Below are 18,558 nucleotides of genomic sequence, written 5' to 3'. Positions count from 1 at the left end.
CACTCAGTATAGTCGCATAATCAACTAAATTCATAAAGTGTATTCTGGACCATCAAAGTCTACAAGAAACTGTTGTTCATTGTTTGAACTGCAGAATTTTTGGGCTGACTCAAAAAAATGTTAGTTTGGTATTTATATATTGCCTTATAACATTCATAAGTCAATTCATGGCATTTTACAGATTGAAATTAAAATTTGTATTTTAAACAAATCAAACGAGAAACATCACTGTAAAGTTTTGTCACCTCCCCTTCCTTAAGGGAGTTGAAAAAGAAGAGGAAGGAGCTATTAGAAACAGACTAGACCTGAGCACTCTTCAACAATGTATTGAAACGAAAATGGCAAGAATAGTCCTCCTAAAGATAATAACAATTGCTCTAGCTGTTTACGTTATCTGTTTGTCTGATTTCTTCCTCCCACCTGAAGGTAAGAATCATGTATATATATATATATAAAACATTTTTTATAAAGATCTGTCAGTACTGAAGTGATGAGTTCTCGAGTGTATTAATGTATAATACTGCAGAGAGGAAACTCTGAACAAATAGAACCATTCTTTTGAAACTGACAAATGGATGTATTGAGCTTTTATTCCTGTTGAGTTTTTCTGAATTGTGCAGTGCAGGAAAAAAAGGACATTTTGTCAGCAAAGACATAGTTTGTTTTATAGCTCAGCTTTTGTTTACATTTAAAATAGATGCAGGTTACATTTTTTAAGCAGTCAGTTTCCAGACTAGAAAGTATTTGGTGCCATATTTATCTACAATGTTAATAATTCCCTAGTGAAGTATTTGCAATCTTAACATGGATAGATTTAAACAACCCTTATTGTTACATAATTGTGGGAAACGACCCTGTTATTATCAGGTTCCATATTATTTCTATTTAGTGTACATTTGCAGAGCTCTGAAAGATTATTTATCTGAATAGTAACTTTTTAATTTTTTTTAGTAACAAACTCCTCTCTTAAAGAAATGATTTGAAAATATGTTGGTTTGCTTACTTTGAATTACTTTGAAGCAGTGAGTTGGATGGAGCGTACTGTCTTTCGGATAGGTTAGCTTTTCAGAAATGCCTAAATGCAAGCATTTTAAAATAAAGTTAACCATTTGGTTTATTGAAATAAGCTACAATTTTTAAAATCAGTAAATGCCAAAATTCATTGAAGGATTTTGTTGGTACGTTGACAGTGGTGATGATGAGCATGTCAGTATTAGGAAATGAAATGCTTTTCCATTTTTGAACAGTGTCAGCACTGAGTGCACCCATGCTAGACCGCATCAAAGGGAATAAAGCTTGCTTTACTTTTTTTTGCAACTTTGTTGTTTAACTCTAATGGAGTTGATGGTAATGGAATGATGGTATACCAGTAAATTTTCCATTTCTCACAAAAAAGGTCTTGTATTTTATTCACCTATGATTCAAACTACCAGTTTAATATTACTTGGTACCAAATTGCATTGTATTTTCTACTGACTTGCTTTCACAGAAATAGATGCATATTATTCAAATTCCTTTCACCAAATACTCTTTGAGCAAAACACGATATCATCCATTTGGCTCAATGTAGACAAAGACAGTTACCAGAGGTAGGTATACATTAATTTGCGATGTTAAATGATTAATTTCATTTTGATTGATAGTTGTCACAAAAGTTTGGCCTTATATCTTTCGTATTGTCTTCTGTTTAGCAGCATTAGTCCTTCCTGGAAATGGGTCACACATCTCTTGTATCCATCTGCACCTTATGTAATTATATAATATTTTGACTCAAGGTTTTAATAAAATTATTTATTTATTCTTTGAACTGGATACCACATCCTTAGCATGAGCGCCATTTACATTGTATCATCTTCTGGTGGGCTGCCTGGTTAATGATTTAGTGACAAAAGATCAGATATTGATTATTAAACTCTTGCAAATAGCAGGCAACAAATTATGATTAGAAAAAACATCAATGGCAGATGTACCATTAAATTTAACCTCAGACAATAAATAGCAAAAATCACAAACCATGCCATCTGGTCTTATTTAGGAACTAAATTTTGTGAGGAAATAAATCATTTGAAATAAACAGCTAGAAAGAGAAGTTGCAAGGAGGGGAAGGAAGAATGAGACTTCATGGCCACAGGGAGAGGTCAGGTAGAGTTCATTTTTGAGGTGAATATCTGTGATCACAAATGGACCGTCCAGTAGTCTCCAGACTTCAATACAATCTAGGACAAACCGACCATGGACAAAATGACTTCATTCAGAGATGTGTTAAAAGTTGCTGCCTGGTAATATTTGGTAGAGCATCACATGTGGGAGCCAAGTGAAATTAATGTCAATGGGAATTGGGGAAATAAAGATTGTTGTGGTTGTTAGAGACCAATTGGAAAATACTGAGTGACTTCATCAGATTAATTTTCTGGACCCAACAATCTTCATCTGCTTCATCATGACAATCTCTTCAACATAAGGCCAGATATGAGGATTGTGCTAATGATTGCATTTGGTCAGTTCTATTTGTACCTTCTCAGATACTGAAGCAGTCTGAATTCACATTATCCAGCAAAACTCAGACAAGATTCAAGTTTGGGCTGATAAGTGGCAGGTGACATTCAAATCACACAAGTGCCAGGCATTATCTCCAAAAAGAGAATGATTTTCCACACCATTTAATATATTACAACTACTAAGTTCTCCACTATTGATACACATCAACATTGATCAGAAATGTAATTGGAATAAGCTATATGGCTCAGAACAGGTCAAAGGCTGGGAATTATGTGGCAAATAATTCATCTCCAGTTTACCAAAGTATGTTAACCATCTACAAGGCGCAATTTTGAAGAGTGCGATAGAATGCTGTCCATTTGCCTAGATAACTACAGGTCCAAAAGCACTCAAAAGGTTTGAAAACATCTAGGAGAAGCAGATTCGTTGATCAGCACTCCATCTTAAACATTCACTCACACCCATCACTGATGAGCATTGGCAGGAATGTGTATCACACACAAGTTGCTCTTCAATAACTTGCCAGGGCTGTACGTTGACATTACCATTTTGACAGTACTGTCCAAATCTTGATCGTTACCACATACAAAGACAAAAGCAGCAGATACATGGGAACACCACCTGCAAATTTCAACACCATTCTGACTTAAAATAATCTTACTACATCTTTGGTGCTTTTGCATTAAATTTCGGGAACTCCCTTCCTTTCAACACTGTGGATGTACCTGTACCAGATAGACTGCAGCAGTGTGAGAAAGCAGTATGTGCCCAGGTTTTAGATGTGTCTTATTTTGTCCTATCAAAATAAGATTTGAGTCACATCTATGGAAAAGCTGAAACTTAGAATTGTAATGCAATGTCAAAACTGAAAAAAGGATAAAAATATTTACAAAAACTGATTATATGGTCTGCCATTATTCATGTGATTAGTTGGGATATCAATCTTCAGCAATCATATTGGTCATTTTTAAACAAACAACATATTCTTTCTGCACACTGTACCAGGTCAAACTTTTAAAGATTTAGAGAGAAAAATTGACAAGACTGAAAATTAGCATTTTATCTTCCTGCTAAATGTACTGTGTGGTTGCACTTACCCTGCTATTCAAATAATAATTAGTCCTTGAGTGCCTGGAATAACCTAACTGTAATAATGTGTCTTTCTATAAGATGTGGGGCTAATGTAGATCATTCTGCTATCAGAACTATTTGTAAATTGTACAGTATGTTATTTAATTATCCTGCATCAGACTATCTGCAGTGTGCTTGCAGCAAGTGGCTATTCATGTGTTATCTACCTACAAACTACTATAAGTGAATATTTATTTTTGTTTGCTTAATACATGGTTTGAGTGGAATATATGATACAGCAAGAGGCTGGTCCTCCCAACATTCCTGGTGTTTATATGCTGAACAAATCCTCCTCCCATTACATCTGACTGGTCTCAGCCTTTCAGTATATCTTTCTCTTTTGTCTCATGCATTTATCCTGTTTCCTTTCGAAAGTGTCTGATAATTTGCCTCAACCACTTCCTGTGCTGATGAGGTACAAACTCTAACCACTCTGTCAGTAAAGAAACATTTTTCAGATTTCCCTCTTGGATTTATTAAGAAAATCATCTTGTACATATGACCCCTAGTTTTGAACTCTATCACAAGGGGGATCATTTTTGTCACTTCTATCCAGTTCAACTAATTCATAATTATAGAAATCTTTTATCAAACCACCTCTCAGATTATTTTTATTCAATCGTGGGATGTGGGTGTTGCTAGCTGGCTAGCATATATTATCCTTCCTGCTCAGTCTTGAGAAGGTGGTGGTGAACTGCCTTCTTGAATCACTGCAGTCCGTGTGCTGTAGTTGCTTCACAATTACTTTAGGGAGCAAATTCCAGTTTTTTGACCCAGCAATGGTGAAGGGACGGCAATATATTTTCAAGTCAGGATGGTGAGTGACTTGGAGGGGAACTTATAGGTGGTGGATCTCCCATGTATCTGCTGCTTTTGGCTTTCTAGATGGAAGTAGTCATAAATTTAAAAGGTACTATCTAAGGATCTTTGGTGAATTTTTGCAATGCATCTTATAGATGGCTACTACTGAGCGTCGGGGTTGAGGGAGTGAATGTTTATGGATGCGATATCAATCAAGTGGGCTACTTTGTCCTGGATGGTCTCAAGTTTCTTGACTGCTGTTGGAGCTGCACCCATCCAAGCAAGTGGGGAGTATTCCTTCACACATCTGACTTGCGCCTTGTAAATGGTAACAGGCTTGAGGGGAGTCAGGAGTTGAGTTACATGCTGCAATATTCCTAGTTTCTGACCTGCGCTTGTGTATTTATGTATTGAGTCCACTTGAGTTTCTGACCCACCGGATGTTGATAGTGGGAGACTTAATGATGGCAATGCCATTGATTGTCATGGGCAGTAGTAATTAAATTGTCTCCTATTAATGATGGTCATTGCCTGTCATTTATGTAGCACAATGTTATTTGCTACTTTTCAGCCTGAGCCCAGATATTGTCCAAGTATTGTTGCATTTGAACATGGACTGCTTTAGTATTTGAGGAGTCATGAATGGTGCTGAACATTGTGCAACAGTGGCAATCATTCCCACTTCTGATCTATGATGGAAGGAAAGTCATTGACAAAACAGCTGACGATGATTGGGCCTAGGACACTATCCTGAGGAACTCCTGCAGAGATGCCCTAAACCTGAGATGACTGACCTCCAACAACCACCACCATCTTCCTGTGTGTCAGGTCTGACTCCAACCAACAGAGAGTTTGCCCCCTGATACCCATTGATTCAGTTTTGCTAGGGCTTCTTGATGCCACACTCGGTCACATGTGTCCTTGATATCAAGGGCTGTCATTCTCATTCTCTAGGCTGTAATGAGGTCAGGAAATGAGTAATTCTGGCAAAACCCAATCTGGGTGTTGCTGAGCAGGTACACTTGATAGCACTGTTAATGATGCCTCCATCATTTTAATGATGAAGAAAAGTAAACTGATTGGTCAGTAATTGGCAAGGATGGACTTGTCCCTCTCCTTGTAGAACAAAACATACCTAGGCAATGTTCCAACTTGTCAAGTAGATGCCAGTGTTGTAATTGTACTGGAAGAACTTGGCTAAGGATACAGCAAGTTCTGGAACATAAGTCTTCAATACTGTTGCTGGAGTGTTGTCAGGGCCCATAACCTCTGCAGTATTCAGTGCCTCCAACTGTTTCTTGATATCACGTGGAGTGAATTGAATTGGCTGAAGACAGGCATCTGTGATGCTGGGGACCTCTGAAGGAAGCTGAGATGGCTCATCCACTTGGCACGTCTGGTTGAAGATTGTTGTGAATGCTTCAACCTTTATCTTTTGTTGGTCTCTTCCGGAATTGAAGAAAAGAATATTTCTCTGTTCCAAAGAAAATAATCCTCAAACTTTCCTGATAGGTCCAACAGTGTTATTGTAAATTTCTTCTGTATCCTCACCAGAGCTTTTCTGTCCTTTTTAGAGAACAATTTTCTGATGTAGTGTACTTCTCAAAAGAAACTGAATAAAAGCAACAAGATTAACAAGGTTAGCTGAATCCTCTCACTGGGGAGAAGAACTTTCAGGTATCCTAAGGACAGAAAAGATTTATACAAATCAATTTCTTCCATTCTCCTGTTTACAATGCTGCTTACTTGATAGTTAAATATTTATTGCAGTAATGCAATCTTTTTGTGGTTTTGAGCGAATTGTTTTGGTTTTTTAATCTTAAACTAATAACACTTTGATACCTACAACATGAAGTCAACCATTTCCTTTGGTTTTCATTGTTAGGTAAAATTTTACTTCAGGGACTTTTGATTACGGAAAAATTTCAGTTCATTCACTGAAATGAAGTTTCCTTAGTTAAAAACTCATTATCTTGTAATTTATAAATGCCAATTTAAAGTTTTTATAATGTATTAGGTTTCTATTTTCTTTAAATGTTCTGTTAATGCATACTGCTTAAAGTCATTATGATGCATGAGATAAACATTCATATTTCTCATACTTCGATTTTCAAACTTAATTTTACTTTTGTACAGTTCTGGTCTTAAATACACACTGATGCAGAGTAAAATCATAAATATTTAAGTATAAAATGTCGGCATGACGACGTATTGTGGATTAGTTTATATGAGAAAAGTGAGGACTGCTGATGCTGGAGATCAGAGTCAAAGAATGTGGTGCTGGAAAAGCGCAGCCAGTCCGGCAGCATCTGAGGAGCAGAAAAGTCAACTTTCAGACATAAGCCCTTCATTCCTGATGAAGGGCTTATGCCCGAAATGTTGACTCTCCTGCTTCTCGGATGCTGCCTGACCGGCTGTGCTTTTCCAGCACCATGCTCTTTGTTTGTATACATGATTTGGAAGTGCTGGTGTTGGATTAGGGTGTACAAAGGTAAAAATCACACAACACCAGGTTATCGTCCAACAGGTTTATTTGGTTTATTTGACAACCACTTGATGAAGAAGCAGCGCTCCGATAGCTAGTGCTTCCACATAAACCTGTTGGACTATAACCTGGTGTTGTGTGATTTTTAACTTTGTTTGTATATGTTTCCATGAAAACTATTGCCTTCTTTTTGGTTAGTAATATAGTGGTATGTAAGCAGGACATATGCAACTGAAACAACTTCTAAAAAATGAGTATAAAACATATAAACATATCAGTTAGGAACAGTAGGATATTTGGTCATTTGAGTCTGCTTCACTATTCAGTAAGATCATGGTTGGTTTGATGTAACCTTAACTCCATCCCTGATAACCTCTTATCTCATTTTTCACCAAAGATTTATCTACCTTCTAATCATGAAGAGAATGATGTCAGAATAAAAATATTTCTTCATTTCTGTCTTAAATGGGTAACCTTATTTTTAAACAGTAATCCACTGGTTTTAGATTCTCTCACTAGAAGAAGCATCCTCTCCACATCCACCTTCTCAAAAACATACAAACATATAAATCAGGAGCAGGAGTAGGTTTCAAGCATATTCCATCATTCAATACATCATGGTCGATCTGATTACAACATCAAATCCTGCATGCCCTGATAAGATTTCAGTCCCTTGGTTAAAAATAAACTAGCTACCTCTGCCTTAAAAATACTTAAGGACTCTGCATTTTAGGGATAAATTTCTGAATACTCAAGACTCATTGAGAGAAAGCATTTCACCTAATCTTTGTGTTAAATGGGCAACTCCTGATTTTTAAACAGTGACCTCTAGTTCTAGATTCTTATACTGTACAGAAGGAAGCGACCTCTTCACATCTATCCTGTAAAGACCCTTCAGGATTTTATATATTTCAACCAAGTCATCTCTTGCTCTTCTGAACTCCAGTAGACACACGCCTAGCCAACTAACCTTTCCTCATTAGACAATTCACCAGTTTCAGGTTTTAGACTTGAAAACCTTACCTGAATTGCCTCAAATGCATTTATATCCTTTCTTACATAAGGTGACCAATATTGTGCACAGTAGTCCAAATGCAAATCATCAGTTCTCTGTATAACTGAAGCATTATCTCAATACTTTTGGATTCAACATCCTTTTTGATAAATTATATTAATTTTCCTTATTACTTGTTTTACCTGCATGCAAACTTTCTGCGATACATGCACAAAATCATCCAAATCTCTGCATCTCAGAACTCTGCAATCTCTCACCATTTAGAGCGTTGGGGGAGAAAGGGTGTTGGTAGTGCAGATTAAGTGATTGGAATGTGAGAATGACAGAACAACGGTGTGTCTAATTTCCAGATAGGAAATAACAGATAAATCCACTGAAGTGGGGGGAGCAGAGAGAGGACATAATGGCATACAATCAGTAAAGCTAAAAGAAAGGGAAGGAATGGGAGTGGGTTCACAATCTGAAGGAGCTGAACTCAATATTGCCATTGCCACAAGGAACCACACTGCAAATTGGAGGAGCAACACCTCATCTTCTGCCTGGGTAATCTATAGTCTGGAGGACTCAACATTGAGTCCTCCAATTTCAAATAACCTCCCTCCCATCCCAGGCTCCCTTTCCAGCCCCTCCCCCTCCCTTCCACTTCTCCCTGCCACCAACCGGATTCATTCCTCCCATTGACCAACCAGGTCATACCCTCTATCTGTCTTCATCTATTCACACTTCACCATCCTGCCCCTGCCATCCCCTTACACCCGCCCCAGTCATGAAGAAGGGTTACACCCGAAACGTCGACTTCTCCACCTCCTGATGCTGCCTGGCTTGCTGCGTTCTTGCAGCCCACTGCCTATCTACTTTGGATTCCAGCATCTGCAGTTCGTTTTTTGTATCAAACTCAATATTAAGCCCAGAAGGTTGTAAAGTGCCTAGTCTGAAGATGAATTGTTGTTTTTCCAGTTTGATTCTGTGATTTGCTGTGATTCACTTGAGCGTTGCAGCATGCTGAGGACAAACAAGTGGGCATGTGAGCAGGATGCTGTGTTAAAATGATGGGGTATGAGAAGGTCGGGGTAATGCTTGCTCACAGACTGGAGGTGTTCTGCACAGCAGTCACTCAGTCTGTCTGTTGGTTTTTCCAGTGTAGAGTAGGCCACATTGGGTGCAGTGAATACAATAGACCAGACTGGACAAGGTACACTTGAAATTCTGCTTCACCTGAAAATACTGTTTAGGCCCTTGGATGGTGAACAAGTAGGAGGTGAGGGGGCACATGTTGCATCATGTATATTTGCATAAGAAGGAGCTGCGGGAAGGAGGAGGGGTAGTTTGGGTGATTGAGGATTGTACTAAGGTGTTGCGGAGGGAATAATCCCCGAGAAATGCAGATGGGGGAGTAAGGGAAAGATGTGTTTGTTGGTGACGTTCTGCTTGAATTTTCTGAAATGGTGGAGGATGATCCTTTGAATGCAGAGGCTAGTGAGATGAAAAGTGAGGACAAGGGGTACTCGATCATGCTGATGCGAGTGATGGAAAGGGGCAAGGGTGGAAGCACAAGTGATAGCTTGGATGCGATGGAGGGCCTTGTCAACCAGAGTGGGCAGGAAACCACAGTTGTGGAAGAAGGAAGCCATGTCATCAACGTTGTTTTGAAAGGTGGCATCATCTGAACAGATACGAAGGAACCAGGAGGACTGGATGGAATCCATACAGAATGCTGTGTGTGAAGATCCATAATGAAGGTAGCTATGGGAGCCAGTGGCTTTGTAGTGAAAACAGTGGGCAGTTTATTTCCTGAAATTGAGATGGAGAGGCCGAGGACAGGAAGGGAAGTGTCAGAGATAGGTCCATGTGAGAGTTATACAGGGCTGGAAATTGGAGACAATATGGACAACTTTTTCCAGCTCCAGGCGGCACTGAAACAGTAATTGATGTAGGGACAAGGGGAAGGGGCTAGTGTAGGAATTCCTCCACCATTCCATTGATCCTGTCACTCGCCTCCGGTATTCACCCTTCACATGGACCCTTTCCTCTGGTCTCTTACCTGCCCTCAATCTCTTCATTGAAAACTATTGGCGTGACATCAGCAATCTCAATTTCTCCAGTCCTCACACCCGCTTTAACCTCTCCCCTTACGTCTGTTGTGGGAAAGGTTTTGGAAAAGATTGTAAGAGATAGCATTTATAATCATCTAGCAAGCAACAATTTGATTGCAGATAGTCAACATGGTTTTGTCAAGGGCAGGTCATGTCTCACAAACCTCACTGAGCTTTTTGAGATGGTGACCAAACATGTGGATGAAGGTAGGCAGTAGACGTGGTGTACATGGACTTCAGCAAAGCCTTTGATAAGTTTCCAAATGGTAGGCTGTTGGAGAAAAGAGGCATGGGATTGAGGGTGATCTAACAGTTTGGATTAGAAACTGGCCTCATGTAAGAAGGCATCAAGTGGTGGTTGATGGAAAATATTCAGCCTGGAGTCCGGTTACTAGTGGTGTGCCACAAGGATCTGTTTTGGGACCACTACTCTTTGTCAATTTTATAAATGCCTTGGTTGGAGGTATAGGTGGATGAGTTAGTAAGTTTGCAGATGACAGTAAAGTCGGTGGAGTAGTGGACAGTGTAGAAGAATACTGGTGTTATTGGTAGAGGGATTATGTTCTGGAGCCGTAATGTCATGCTACAACTATACAAAATGCTAGTGCGGCCGCACTTGGAATATTGTGTACAGTTCTGGTGGCCCCATTACAGGAAGGACGTAGAAGCATTAGAAAAGGTGCAGAGGAGACTTACCAGGATGTTGCCTGGTCTGGAGGAAAGGTCTTATGAGGAAAGACTGAGAGACTTGGGTCTGTTCTCATTGGAAAGACGAAGGCTAAGAGGGGATTTGATAGAGACATACAACATGATCAGAGGATTAGATCGGGTAGACAGTGAAAGTATTTTTCCTAGGGTGATGATGTCAGCTTGTATGAGGGGGCATAGCTACAAATTGAAGGGTGATAGATTTAAGACTGGTGCCAGATGCAGGTTCTTTATTCAGAGTGGTAAGGGCGTGGAATGTCCTGCCTGCCAATGTAGCCACATTAGGGGCACAAATAATCCTTGGATAAAAACATGGATGATGATGGGATAGTGTTGGGGGTTGGGCTTAGATTAGTTCACAGGTCGGTACAACATCAAGGGCCAAAGGGCCTGTTCTGCGCTGTGTCATTCTATGTTCTATGTTCTGAAATTGCCATTTTTGCTCTGTCAGGTCCAACCCTAACTTTGTCATCAAACCCACTGACAACGGTGGTGCCAATGTAATCTGATGCACTGATCTTTACCTTGCAGACACTCAATGCTAACTCTTGAATACTTCTTCCTACCTCCCCCTAGAGAGGGCCCTCAACCGCATCTGACCTATCACACATGCATCTGCCCTTGCGCTTTCTCATCACTCACAACAGTGTGATCGGATTCCCCTTGTCCATACTTCTCATCCTACGAACCACTACAATCAAAGGATCATCCTCTTCCATTTCAGACACCTCCAGCAGCATGCCATCACCTAACACATCTTCCCCTTACTCCCCCGTCTGCATTTCACAGGGATCATTCCCTCCAGTACATCCTAGTCCATTGCTCGACCACCAATACTACCCCCCACTTCCTTGAGCACCTTCCCATGTAACTGCAGAGGGTTCAACACATGCCTCTTCATCTCCTTCATGCTCACTGCTCAATCCATCCTCATCCATGCTCAATGCTCCTCCATGCTCAATGGTCTAAACAGTCTTTCCAGGTGAAGCAGCATTTCACCTGTATCTCTGCCAACCTGGTCTATTGCATTCAGTGCACCCAATGTGTCCTACAGTACACTGGAGAAACCAAACGCAGACTGAGTGAATGCTTTGCAGAATATTTCTGGTCTGTGTGCAAGCATGACCTCAACCTTCCCGTAGCCAGTCATTTTAACACAGCATCCTGCTCAAATGCCCACTTGTTTGTCCTCAGCATGCTGCAATGCTGCAGTGAAGCATTGTGAATCACAGAATCAAACTGGAGAAAGAACAACTCATTTTAGGCACTTTATAACCTTCTGGACTTAATATTGAGTTCGGCACCTTCAGATTATGAACCCTCTCCCATTCTTTCGTTTTCTTTTAGCTTTACTGATTGTATTCTCTGTCATTATGTCCTCTCTCTGCTCTCCCCTAACTCCCCGCCCTCTCCCCCCCCCCCACCACCACTTCAGTGGGACTATCTGTTCTTTCCTATCTGACAATTAGACACACCATTGTTCTGTCATTCTCAAATGCCGATCATTTAATATGCAGTACCAACATCCTTTCTGCCCCAGCAACCTCCCCCCACCCTCGTTATTGTATTAATGCCATCCCCTGCAACAATGCCCGTCAGCTCTGATGAAAAGTAATCTAGACTTGAAACGTTAGTTTGCTCGCTTTCCATAGATCTTGCCTGCCCTGCTGTATTCTCCAGTATTTTTTTGTTTTCAAGACCTGGATGTTTGTGGGTGTTAGGGTGATTGCGTCATCAATGAAGCTGCATCAGAACATTACTCCAATGAGCCAACACACACTGAAGCACAGAGGAACTACGCAGAGCAGAGGAAAATCACCTAAACCGTGTACTCAGAAAGAACGGGTACCCAATGAACACAGTCCACAGATTTCTCAGCAACAAACTCAAATAAGCAGATAAAACACATCCAGAAACCCTAACCACTCTCCCCAAAATCAAAGACATCTCAGAAATGACTGCCAGACTACTCAGACCCCTTGGCATCATGGTAGCCCACAAACCCACCAACACACTAAAACAGCAGCTAATGAACTTGACAACAGACAACAAGCAAAACTAATGTCATTTACAAAATACCGTGCAAGGATTGTAACAAACACTACATTGGACAAATAGGCAGAAAGCTAGCCACTGGGATACATGAACATCAACTAGCCACAAAATGACATAACCCTCTCTCACTAGTATCCTTAAACAGATGAGGAAGGACACCACTTCGACTGGGACAACACAGCCATCCTCGGACAAACCAAATAGAGACACGCACAAGAATTCCTAGAAGCATGACATTCCAACCGGAACTCTATCAACAAACACATTGACTTGGACCTGATTTACCATCCCCTGAGAAAAAGAACAGGAAATTACATCACCATAAAATATGACATCACCACAGGAAATGACATCACCAACCCAAAGAAACCCAAACATATAAATAGAAAGCAGGAATCATCAGCAGTGTTTTGTCCAGAGGCTCACTGAAGATGTTACCTAGTATGATGATGAAACATCTAAAAATGAACCTTCCAGCTCAGCCCAAACTGACATCCAAAAGCTTAACCTGAGCTACAAATCTTAAAAATTTACTCTGTGCCATTTTGTTGATGATTGTGATTTTTATGAGTTCCACACTTCCTACCATTTCCTGATTTATTGCTGCTGTTGGATAGTACTTGTAAACTCAATAATGAAGACAAATAAAAATTACATGTTCAATTCACCTGCCATTTCCTTATTTTCCATTAGAAATCAGAGCCATAGAATCAGAGAGATGTATAGCACAGAAACAGACCTTTTGGTTCAACTCATCCATGCTGACTAAATATCCTAACATAATCTAGTCCCATTTGCCAGCACTTGGCCTATATCCCTCTAAACCCTTCCTATTCATAAAACCATCCAGATGTCTTTTCAATGTTGTAATTGTACCAGCTTTCACCACTTCCTTTGTCAGCTCATTCCAAACACACACCACCCTCTGCGTGAAAACTTTGCCCCTTAGGTCCCTTTTAAGTTTATCCCCTCTTACCCTAAACCTATGCCTTCTGGTTCTGGACTCTCCCACCCTAGGGAATAGAGCTTGCTTATTTACCCTATCCATGTCCTTCATGATTTTATAAGCATCTCAACAAGGATGATGCAGTCACTCTTACTGGTACTGTCATGGATAGATTCATGTGCACCAAGTAGATTGGTGAGGATGAGGTCAAGTATCAAGAAAAAGTAAGACTATCGAACCCAGCGCAGGACAGAGAGGGTGGCGGTCAGCGGAAAGACTGCAGCGCAGAGGCATGGGGATAGAGACATTGAGCCCAGTGCAGGGGAAAAGCTCAGTGTGGAGGGACTATAGGCCGGTGGCTAAAGAAGGAGTGTAATTTGGAATTTTTAACTTTGTTTCTTATTTACTGCTTTATATTGAGAAGAATTTTAATGTTGAACTTTTAACTTATTTCTTTGTATCAAAGATGGTGCCATGAATGGTGACATTGTAAAATTTTCACTGTACTCCTGTATCCCTGTGCTTGAGTGTATGTGACAATAAAATCTCATTTCTAATATCTATCAGGGATCTGGAAGAATATAGATTTGAGGTTAAATTCAGATCAGCCATGATCTTATTGAATGGCAGGGCAGGCTCGAAAGACTGAGTGGCCTAGTCTTGTTCCTTGTTTGTATGTATGCAGATAAAGTTGGCAGAGCTGTCACCACTTTGACTGGGACAACAAACACATCCTAGGACAGGTGAAACAAAGACACGCATGAGAATTCTTAGAGACATGGCATTCTAATCAGAATTCCATTAATAAACACATCGATTTAGATCCTATCTAACTTGCCGTGAAAAAAAAACAGAAATTGCATCATCCACCTTAAGAAACCAAGACCTATAAATAGAGAGTCGGGACATACTGCCAGTGCTTCACAAGAGACTGTCATTGATGATGTTACCTAGTTTGGTGATGAGACGTCTGAAAACAAACCATCAAGCTCAGCGAGCTAACTTAGAGACATCTTAGATCTCTTCATTTAGGTTAACTTTGCCTATTTGACTTTTCTAGTTGCTAGTTGACTAAAATCTCCCATGATTGTCACCATGCCTTTCTGACAAACACTCATTTCTTCCTTTATACAGCTACTTTGTGGTTACTGTTAGACGCCTGGACATCATTCCCACAATGACTTCTTCCCTTATCATTTCTCATTTCTAAACAAATTATTTCCACACTTTGGTTTCATGAACTTTGATCATCTCCTCTGTTATGCTAATGAAATCATGAAGTAACAGAGCCACCATTTGGCCTTTTACTACCTTTCTGTCATTCCTGAATATCCAGTATTCTTCAAGATTTGGGTTCCAATCCATGTCATCCTGAAAACATGTCTCTGTAATGGCTACCAGATCATGCTTATTCATTTCAGTTTGCAGTCTCAATTCATCTGGATGGCATGGTGGCTCAGTGTTTAGCACTGCTGCCTCACAGTGCCAGGCACCAGGATTCGATTCCATCCTCAGGCCACAGTGTGGTGTTTTCACATTCTCCCCTTGTCTGCATGGGTTTCCTCTGGGTGCAGTGGTTTCTTCCCACAGTCCAAAGATGTGCAGGTTAGGTGGATTGGCCATGCAAAATTGCCATTGTGTCTGGAGGTGTGCAGGCTAGGTGGGTTAGCTAACGGAAATGCAGGGTTTGAAGGATGGTGTTGGTCTGGGAGGAATGCTGTTCAGAAGGTCGGTGTGGACTTGATGGAGTGAATGGCTTGCTTCCACACTGTGGTGATTCTATGATCTGTTTTGTTTCAAATGCTACATGTATTCAGATACACACCCTGTAGTTTTATCCTTTTACTTTCTTTGTAAATTCTAGTTTTGGCCTTTTGCTCGACTCTTGATTCAAGCTAGGTGAAAGCGAGGACTACAGATGCTGGAGAGTAGAGTTGAGAGTATGGTGCTGGAAAAGCACAGCAGGTCAGGCAGCATCTGAAGAACAGGAGAATCAATGTTTCAGGCAAAAGCCCTTCATCAACCCATTCCTGATGAAGGGCTTTTGCCCAAAACATCGATTCTCCTGCTCCTTGGATGCTGCCTGACCTGCTGTGCTTTTCCAGCACCACAGTCTCGTCTCTTGATTCATGCTCTCTATTTGTCCTGTCATGGTCTGTTTATAATTTCTTGTATTAGTATCTTTTTCTTTGTCCCTAACTTCATTCCTTGATTTACCACCCCTTCTTCAATTTAATCCCTTGCCCTCCGATTCAATTTTAAGTCCATTCTACTTTCCCAGTTACACAGTTGGCAAGTATACTAGATCCAGCATGGTTCATTTGGAAAGCATATTATTTTGAACCTTAATCATATACCAGATACTCACCATATAACCCACTTCATCTCCTTTAGCAAAGCAAGGATAAATTCTGAGAGGCTAAAAATGTTTAGGCAAAAGCAAGTGAACATCTCCTTCCCTTCATTCACTTAACTCCCTGAAGTGCTTAACTCCAGCATTCTTGATACTATCTAATCAACCTCTTCAATGATGTTATTGCACACCTCTGGAGCACTAGTACTTGAACCTCAGCCAGGTCCAGGGGTAGGGACCAAAAACACACCTGACTCTGGAAGTGGTACTCACCTCCACCACTTCCTCTGGCAATTTGTTCCAAACGTATATAAATAAATGAACTGCGTGGAAAGATTATCTGGTAATTAACACAATTGAATAGGTCACACATACCTGCTTTGGTTATAGACAATAGAGCATACAAAAACTCAGACTGAATTTGTCTTGTATACTTTCTTGTCCTCCTCAGAGTTTTCTTTGGTGTAAAAGATCTGAGGTTCATTCTTCAGATTTCTATGATCTGCTCAATTTTGGAAATCAGGTTAACAAGAACCAGTGAGGTAACTGGCCTTCTCCTTTTCAAGCAATTTGATCCAATTAACTGATTACTAAATCAAATAATTGATTTTCACTTGGTATCTGATGTTCTCCTAATACTTTTTATTAAGTAAAAGAAGTAACATGCACTCAGACATCCTATCAGTCGAAGTGGTTTGCACTGCTGCCTCACAGTAACAGGAACTCAGATTCAGTTCCACCTCGGGTAACTGTGTGGAGTTTGCACGTTATCTCCATGTCTGTGTGGGTTTCCTCTGGGTGCTCCAGTTTCCTGCCACAGTCAAAGATGTATAGTTTAGATGGATGGACCTGTTAAATCGTCTGGAGTGTCCAGGGATGTACAAGTTAGATGGGTTAGCCATGGGAAATGTGGGGTTGTGAGGATAGGATGGGAGTCTAGGTCTGTGTGGGATGCTCTTTGGAGGGTCAGTGTGGACTTGATGGGCTGAATGGCCTCTTTCCACACTGTAGGGACTGTATGATTCAGTAATACTGGCTTTGACTCGTCTAATATAGTTTAATGTCATAAGTCAGTGTGCAAGCAAAGTTAACAAACATTTGCTCAGAATTTAAATTTAGTGTTTGGACTTTTGCAGGCATATGTTAAAGCTACATAATTTGAAAACATGATTTAATTATTTTACAAATTATAACTCTCAGGCATGATTTCTTCACAATACTGTGTTAACTTAATGTTGTTACGATTATGCATCTCTTTTTCAGGATTCCCCTGCCTGGTTGATGATCTTTAACTATAAAACTATAACTTTTTTTTAAATTAAGAGATTTCATCTCATTGAAGAAGCTTCAGGCAATCCATTGTCAACTTTGAACGCTCTGCTAACATTTTGACAGCTGTGGTAAATTGTACAACAGCAGCTGAAACAAGCTATAATATTCTAAAACAATCACCACTATTCCAAATAAAACAAACATGACATTCCTTTAAAAAAAGGTCACTTTGTTCTATCTTCCAATGTTAACAGATCCTTTAAAAAAATTCCAGGATCTAGATCTTCCAGGTCTTAACCAAAAGTGAATTAGTTCTTCTTTATCTTGTACCAGGTTTCCTTAACATCTGTCCATTAGTTTTTGAGATATATTGTTTGCAGACAAACAAATTAACAAACAGGAATGAAAACATTACCTCTGCCAACATTCAATGGTGGAGGTAATTAAATATATTCTTCAAAATTGTTATTCTTTGCTCCAGAAGCTCATGGTACTTAATTTAAAATTGACTGACAAATGGTACAGTAATGTTGATATACCGATACTCTTCATTCTCTGAATCTCTGCAATTTGGCTGAAGCTTTTGTCACCCACACTGTGCATATCAATAGAGTTTAGTTACATATGGGTGTAGATGCTTGTCTGCAGATGGTACATGTGCTGCAACATTTTGGAATACTAATAAGCCAACATATTGAAGTCTGACAGCATCTCTCACAGAAAGTTATTTTCTTATTGGTAGCTCCATTTTGTTCATTTGTTGAGCAATCCCTTCAGAAAATATTACACGTGAAGCAGAATGACTGCCTCCTCATTTGCAAATGCACACTAACAACCAGAATGACGCAATGTTCCTCTTAAGGGACTGATGTTTAAAAGGATAAATGTATTAAAATAACAGGGTTTGTTTAATTAAGTATTCAATCAAAATATGTTTTTGTTATTTTTGAATGGAATAAGGGGAAAGTACTTTGTTAAAATTGTTATTTGGAATTTTAATACTTTTATGAGCTGCTAAAATCAATGCCAATACAAACAAACAACACTGTACTGAAGAAAAAAAATTCCCTTACAAAACTCACTTCACCAACAGTCGATGAATGGTAGTAATATTCATGGACTGGCATTGAAATTACTATGTGAATAAATGAACACTTTATATCCATAATTATATAATAATCCTTTATTTTAATTTTAAAC

General features: G+C 39.7%; 1 protein-coding gene across 1 annotated transcript in view; it reads left to right on the top strand.

Moving 5' to 3' along the window:
• Nucleotides 1–321: 321 nt before the first annotated feature.
• Nucleotides 322–18,558, top strand: part of LOC122554997 (uncharacterized) — an 86,559-nt gene continuing 68,322 nt past the window's right edge. Inside the window, exon 1 of the mRNA XM_087990105.1 lies at nucleotides 322–426. Within this exon, the coding sequence (XP_087846231.1) occupies nucleotides 339–426 (88 nt within the window). The 5' untranslated portion in view covers nucleotides 322–338. The remainder of the gene's footprint in view (nucleotides 427–18,558) is intronic.

Source organism: Chiloscyllium plagiosum, unplaced genomic scaffold (genome assembly GCF_037043375.1).
Source record: "Chiloscyllium plagiosum isolate Xiang-an unplaced genomic scaffold, Cpla_swu_hap1 HiC_scaffold_1, whole genome shotgun sequence".
NCBI classification, from domain to species: domain Eukaryota; kingdom Metazoa; phylum Chordata; class Chondrichthyes; order Orectolobiformes; family Hemiscylliidae; genus Chiloscyllium; species Chiloscyllium plagiosum.
Note: the sequence above shows the minus strand (reverse complement) of the source record. Positions and strands in the feature narration are given on the sequence as shown.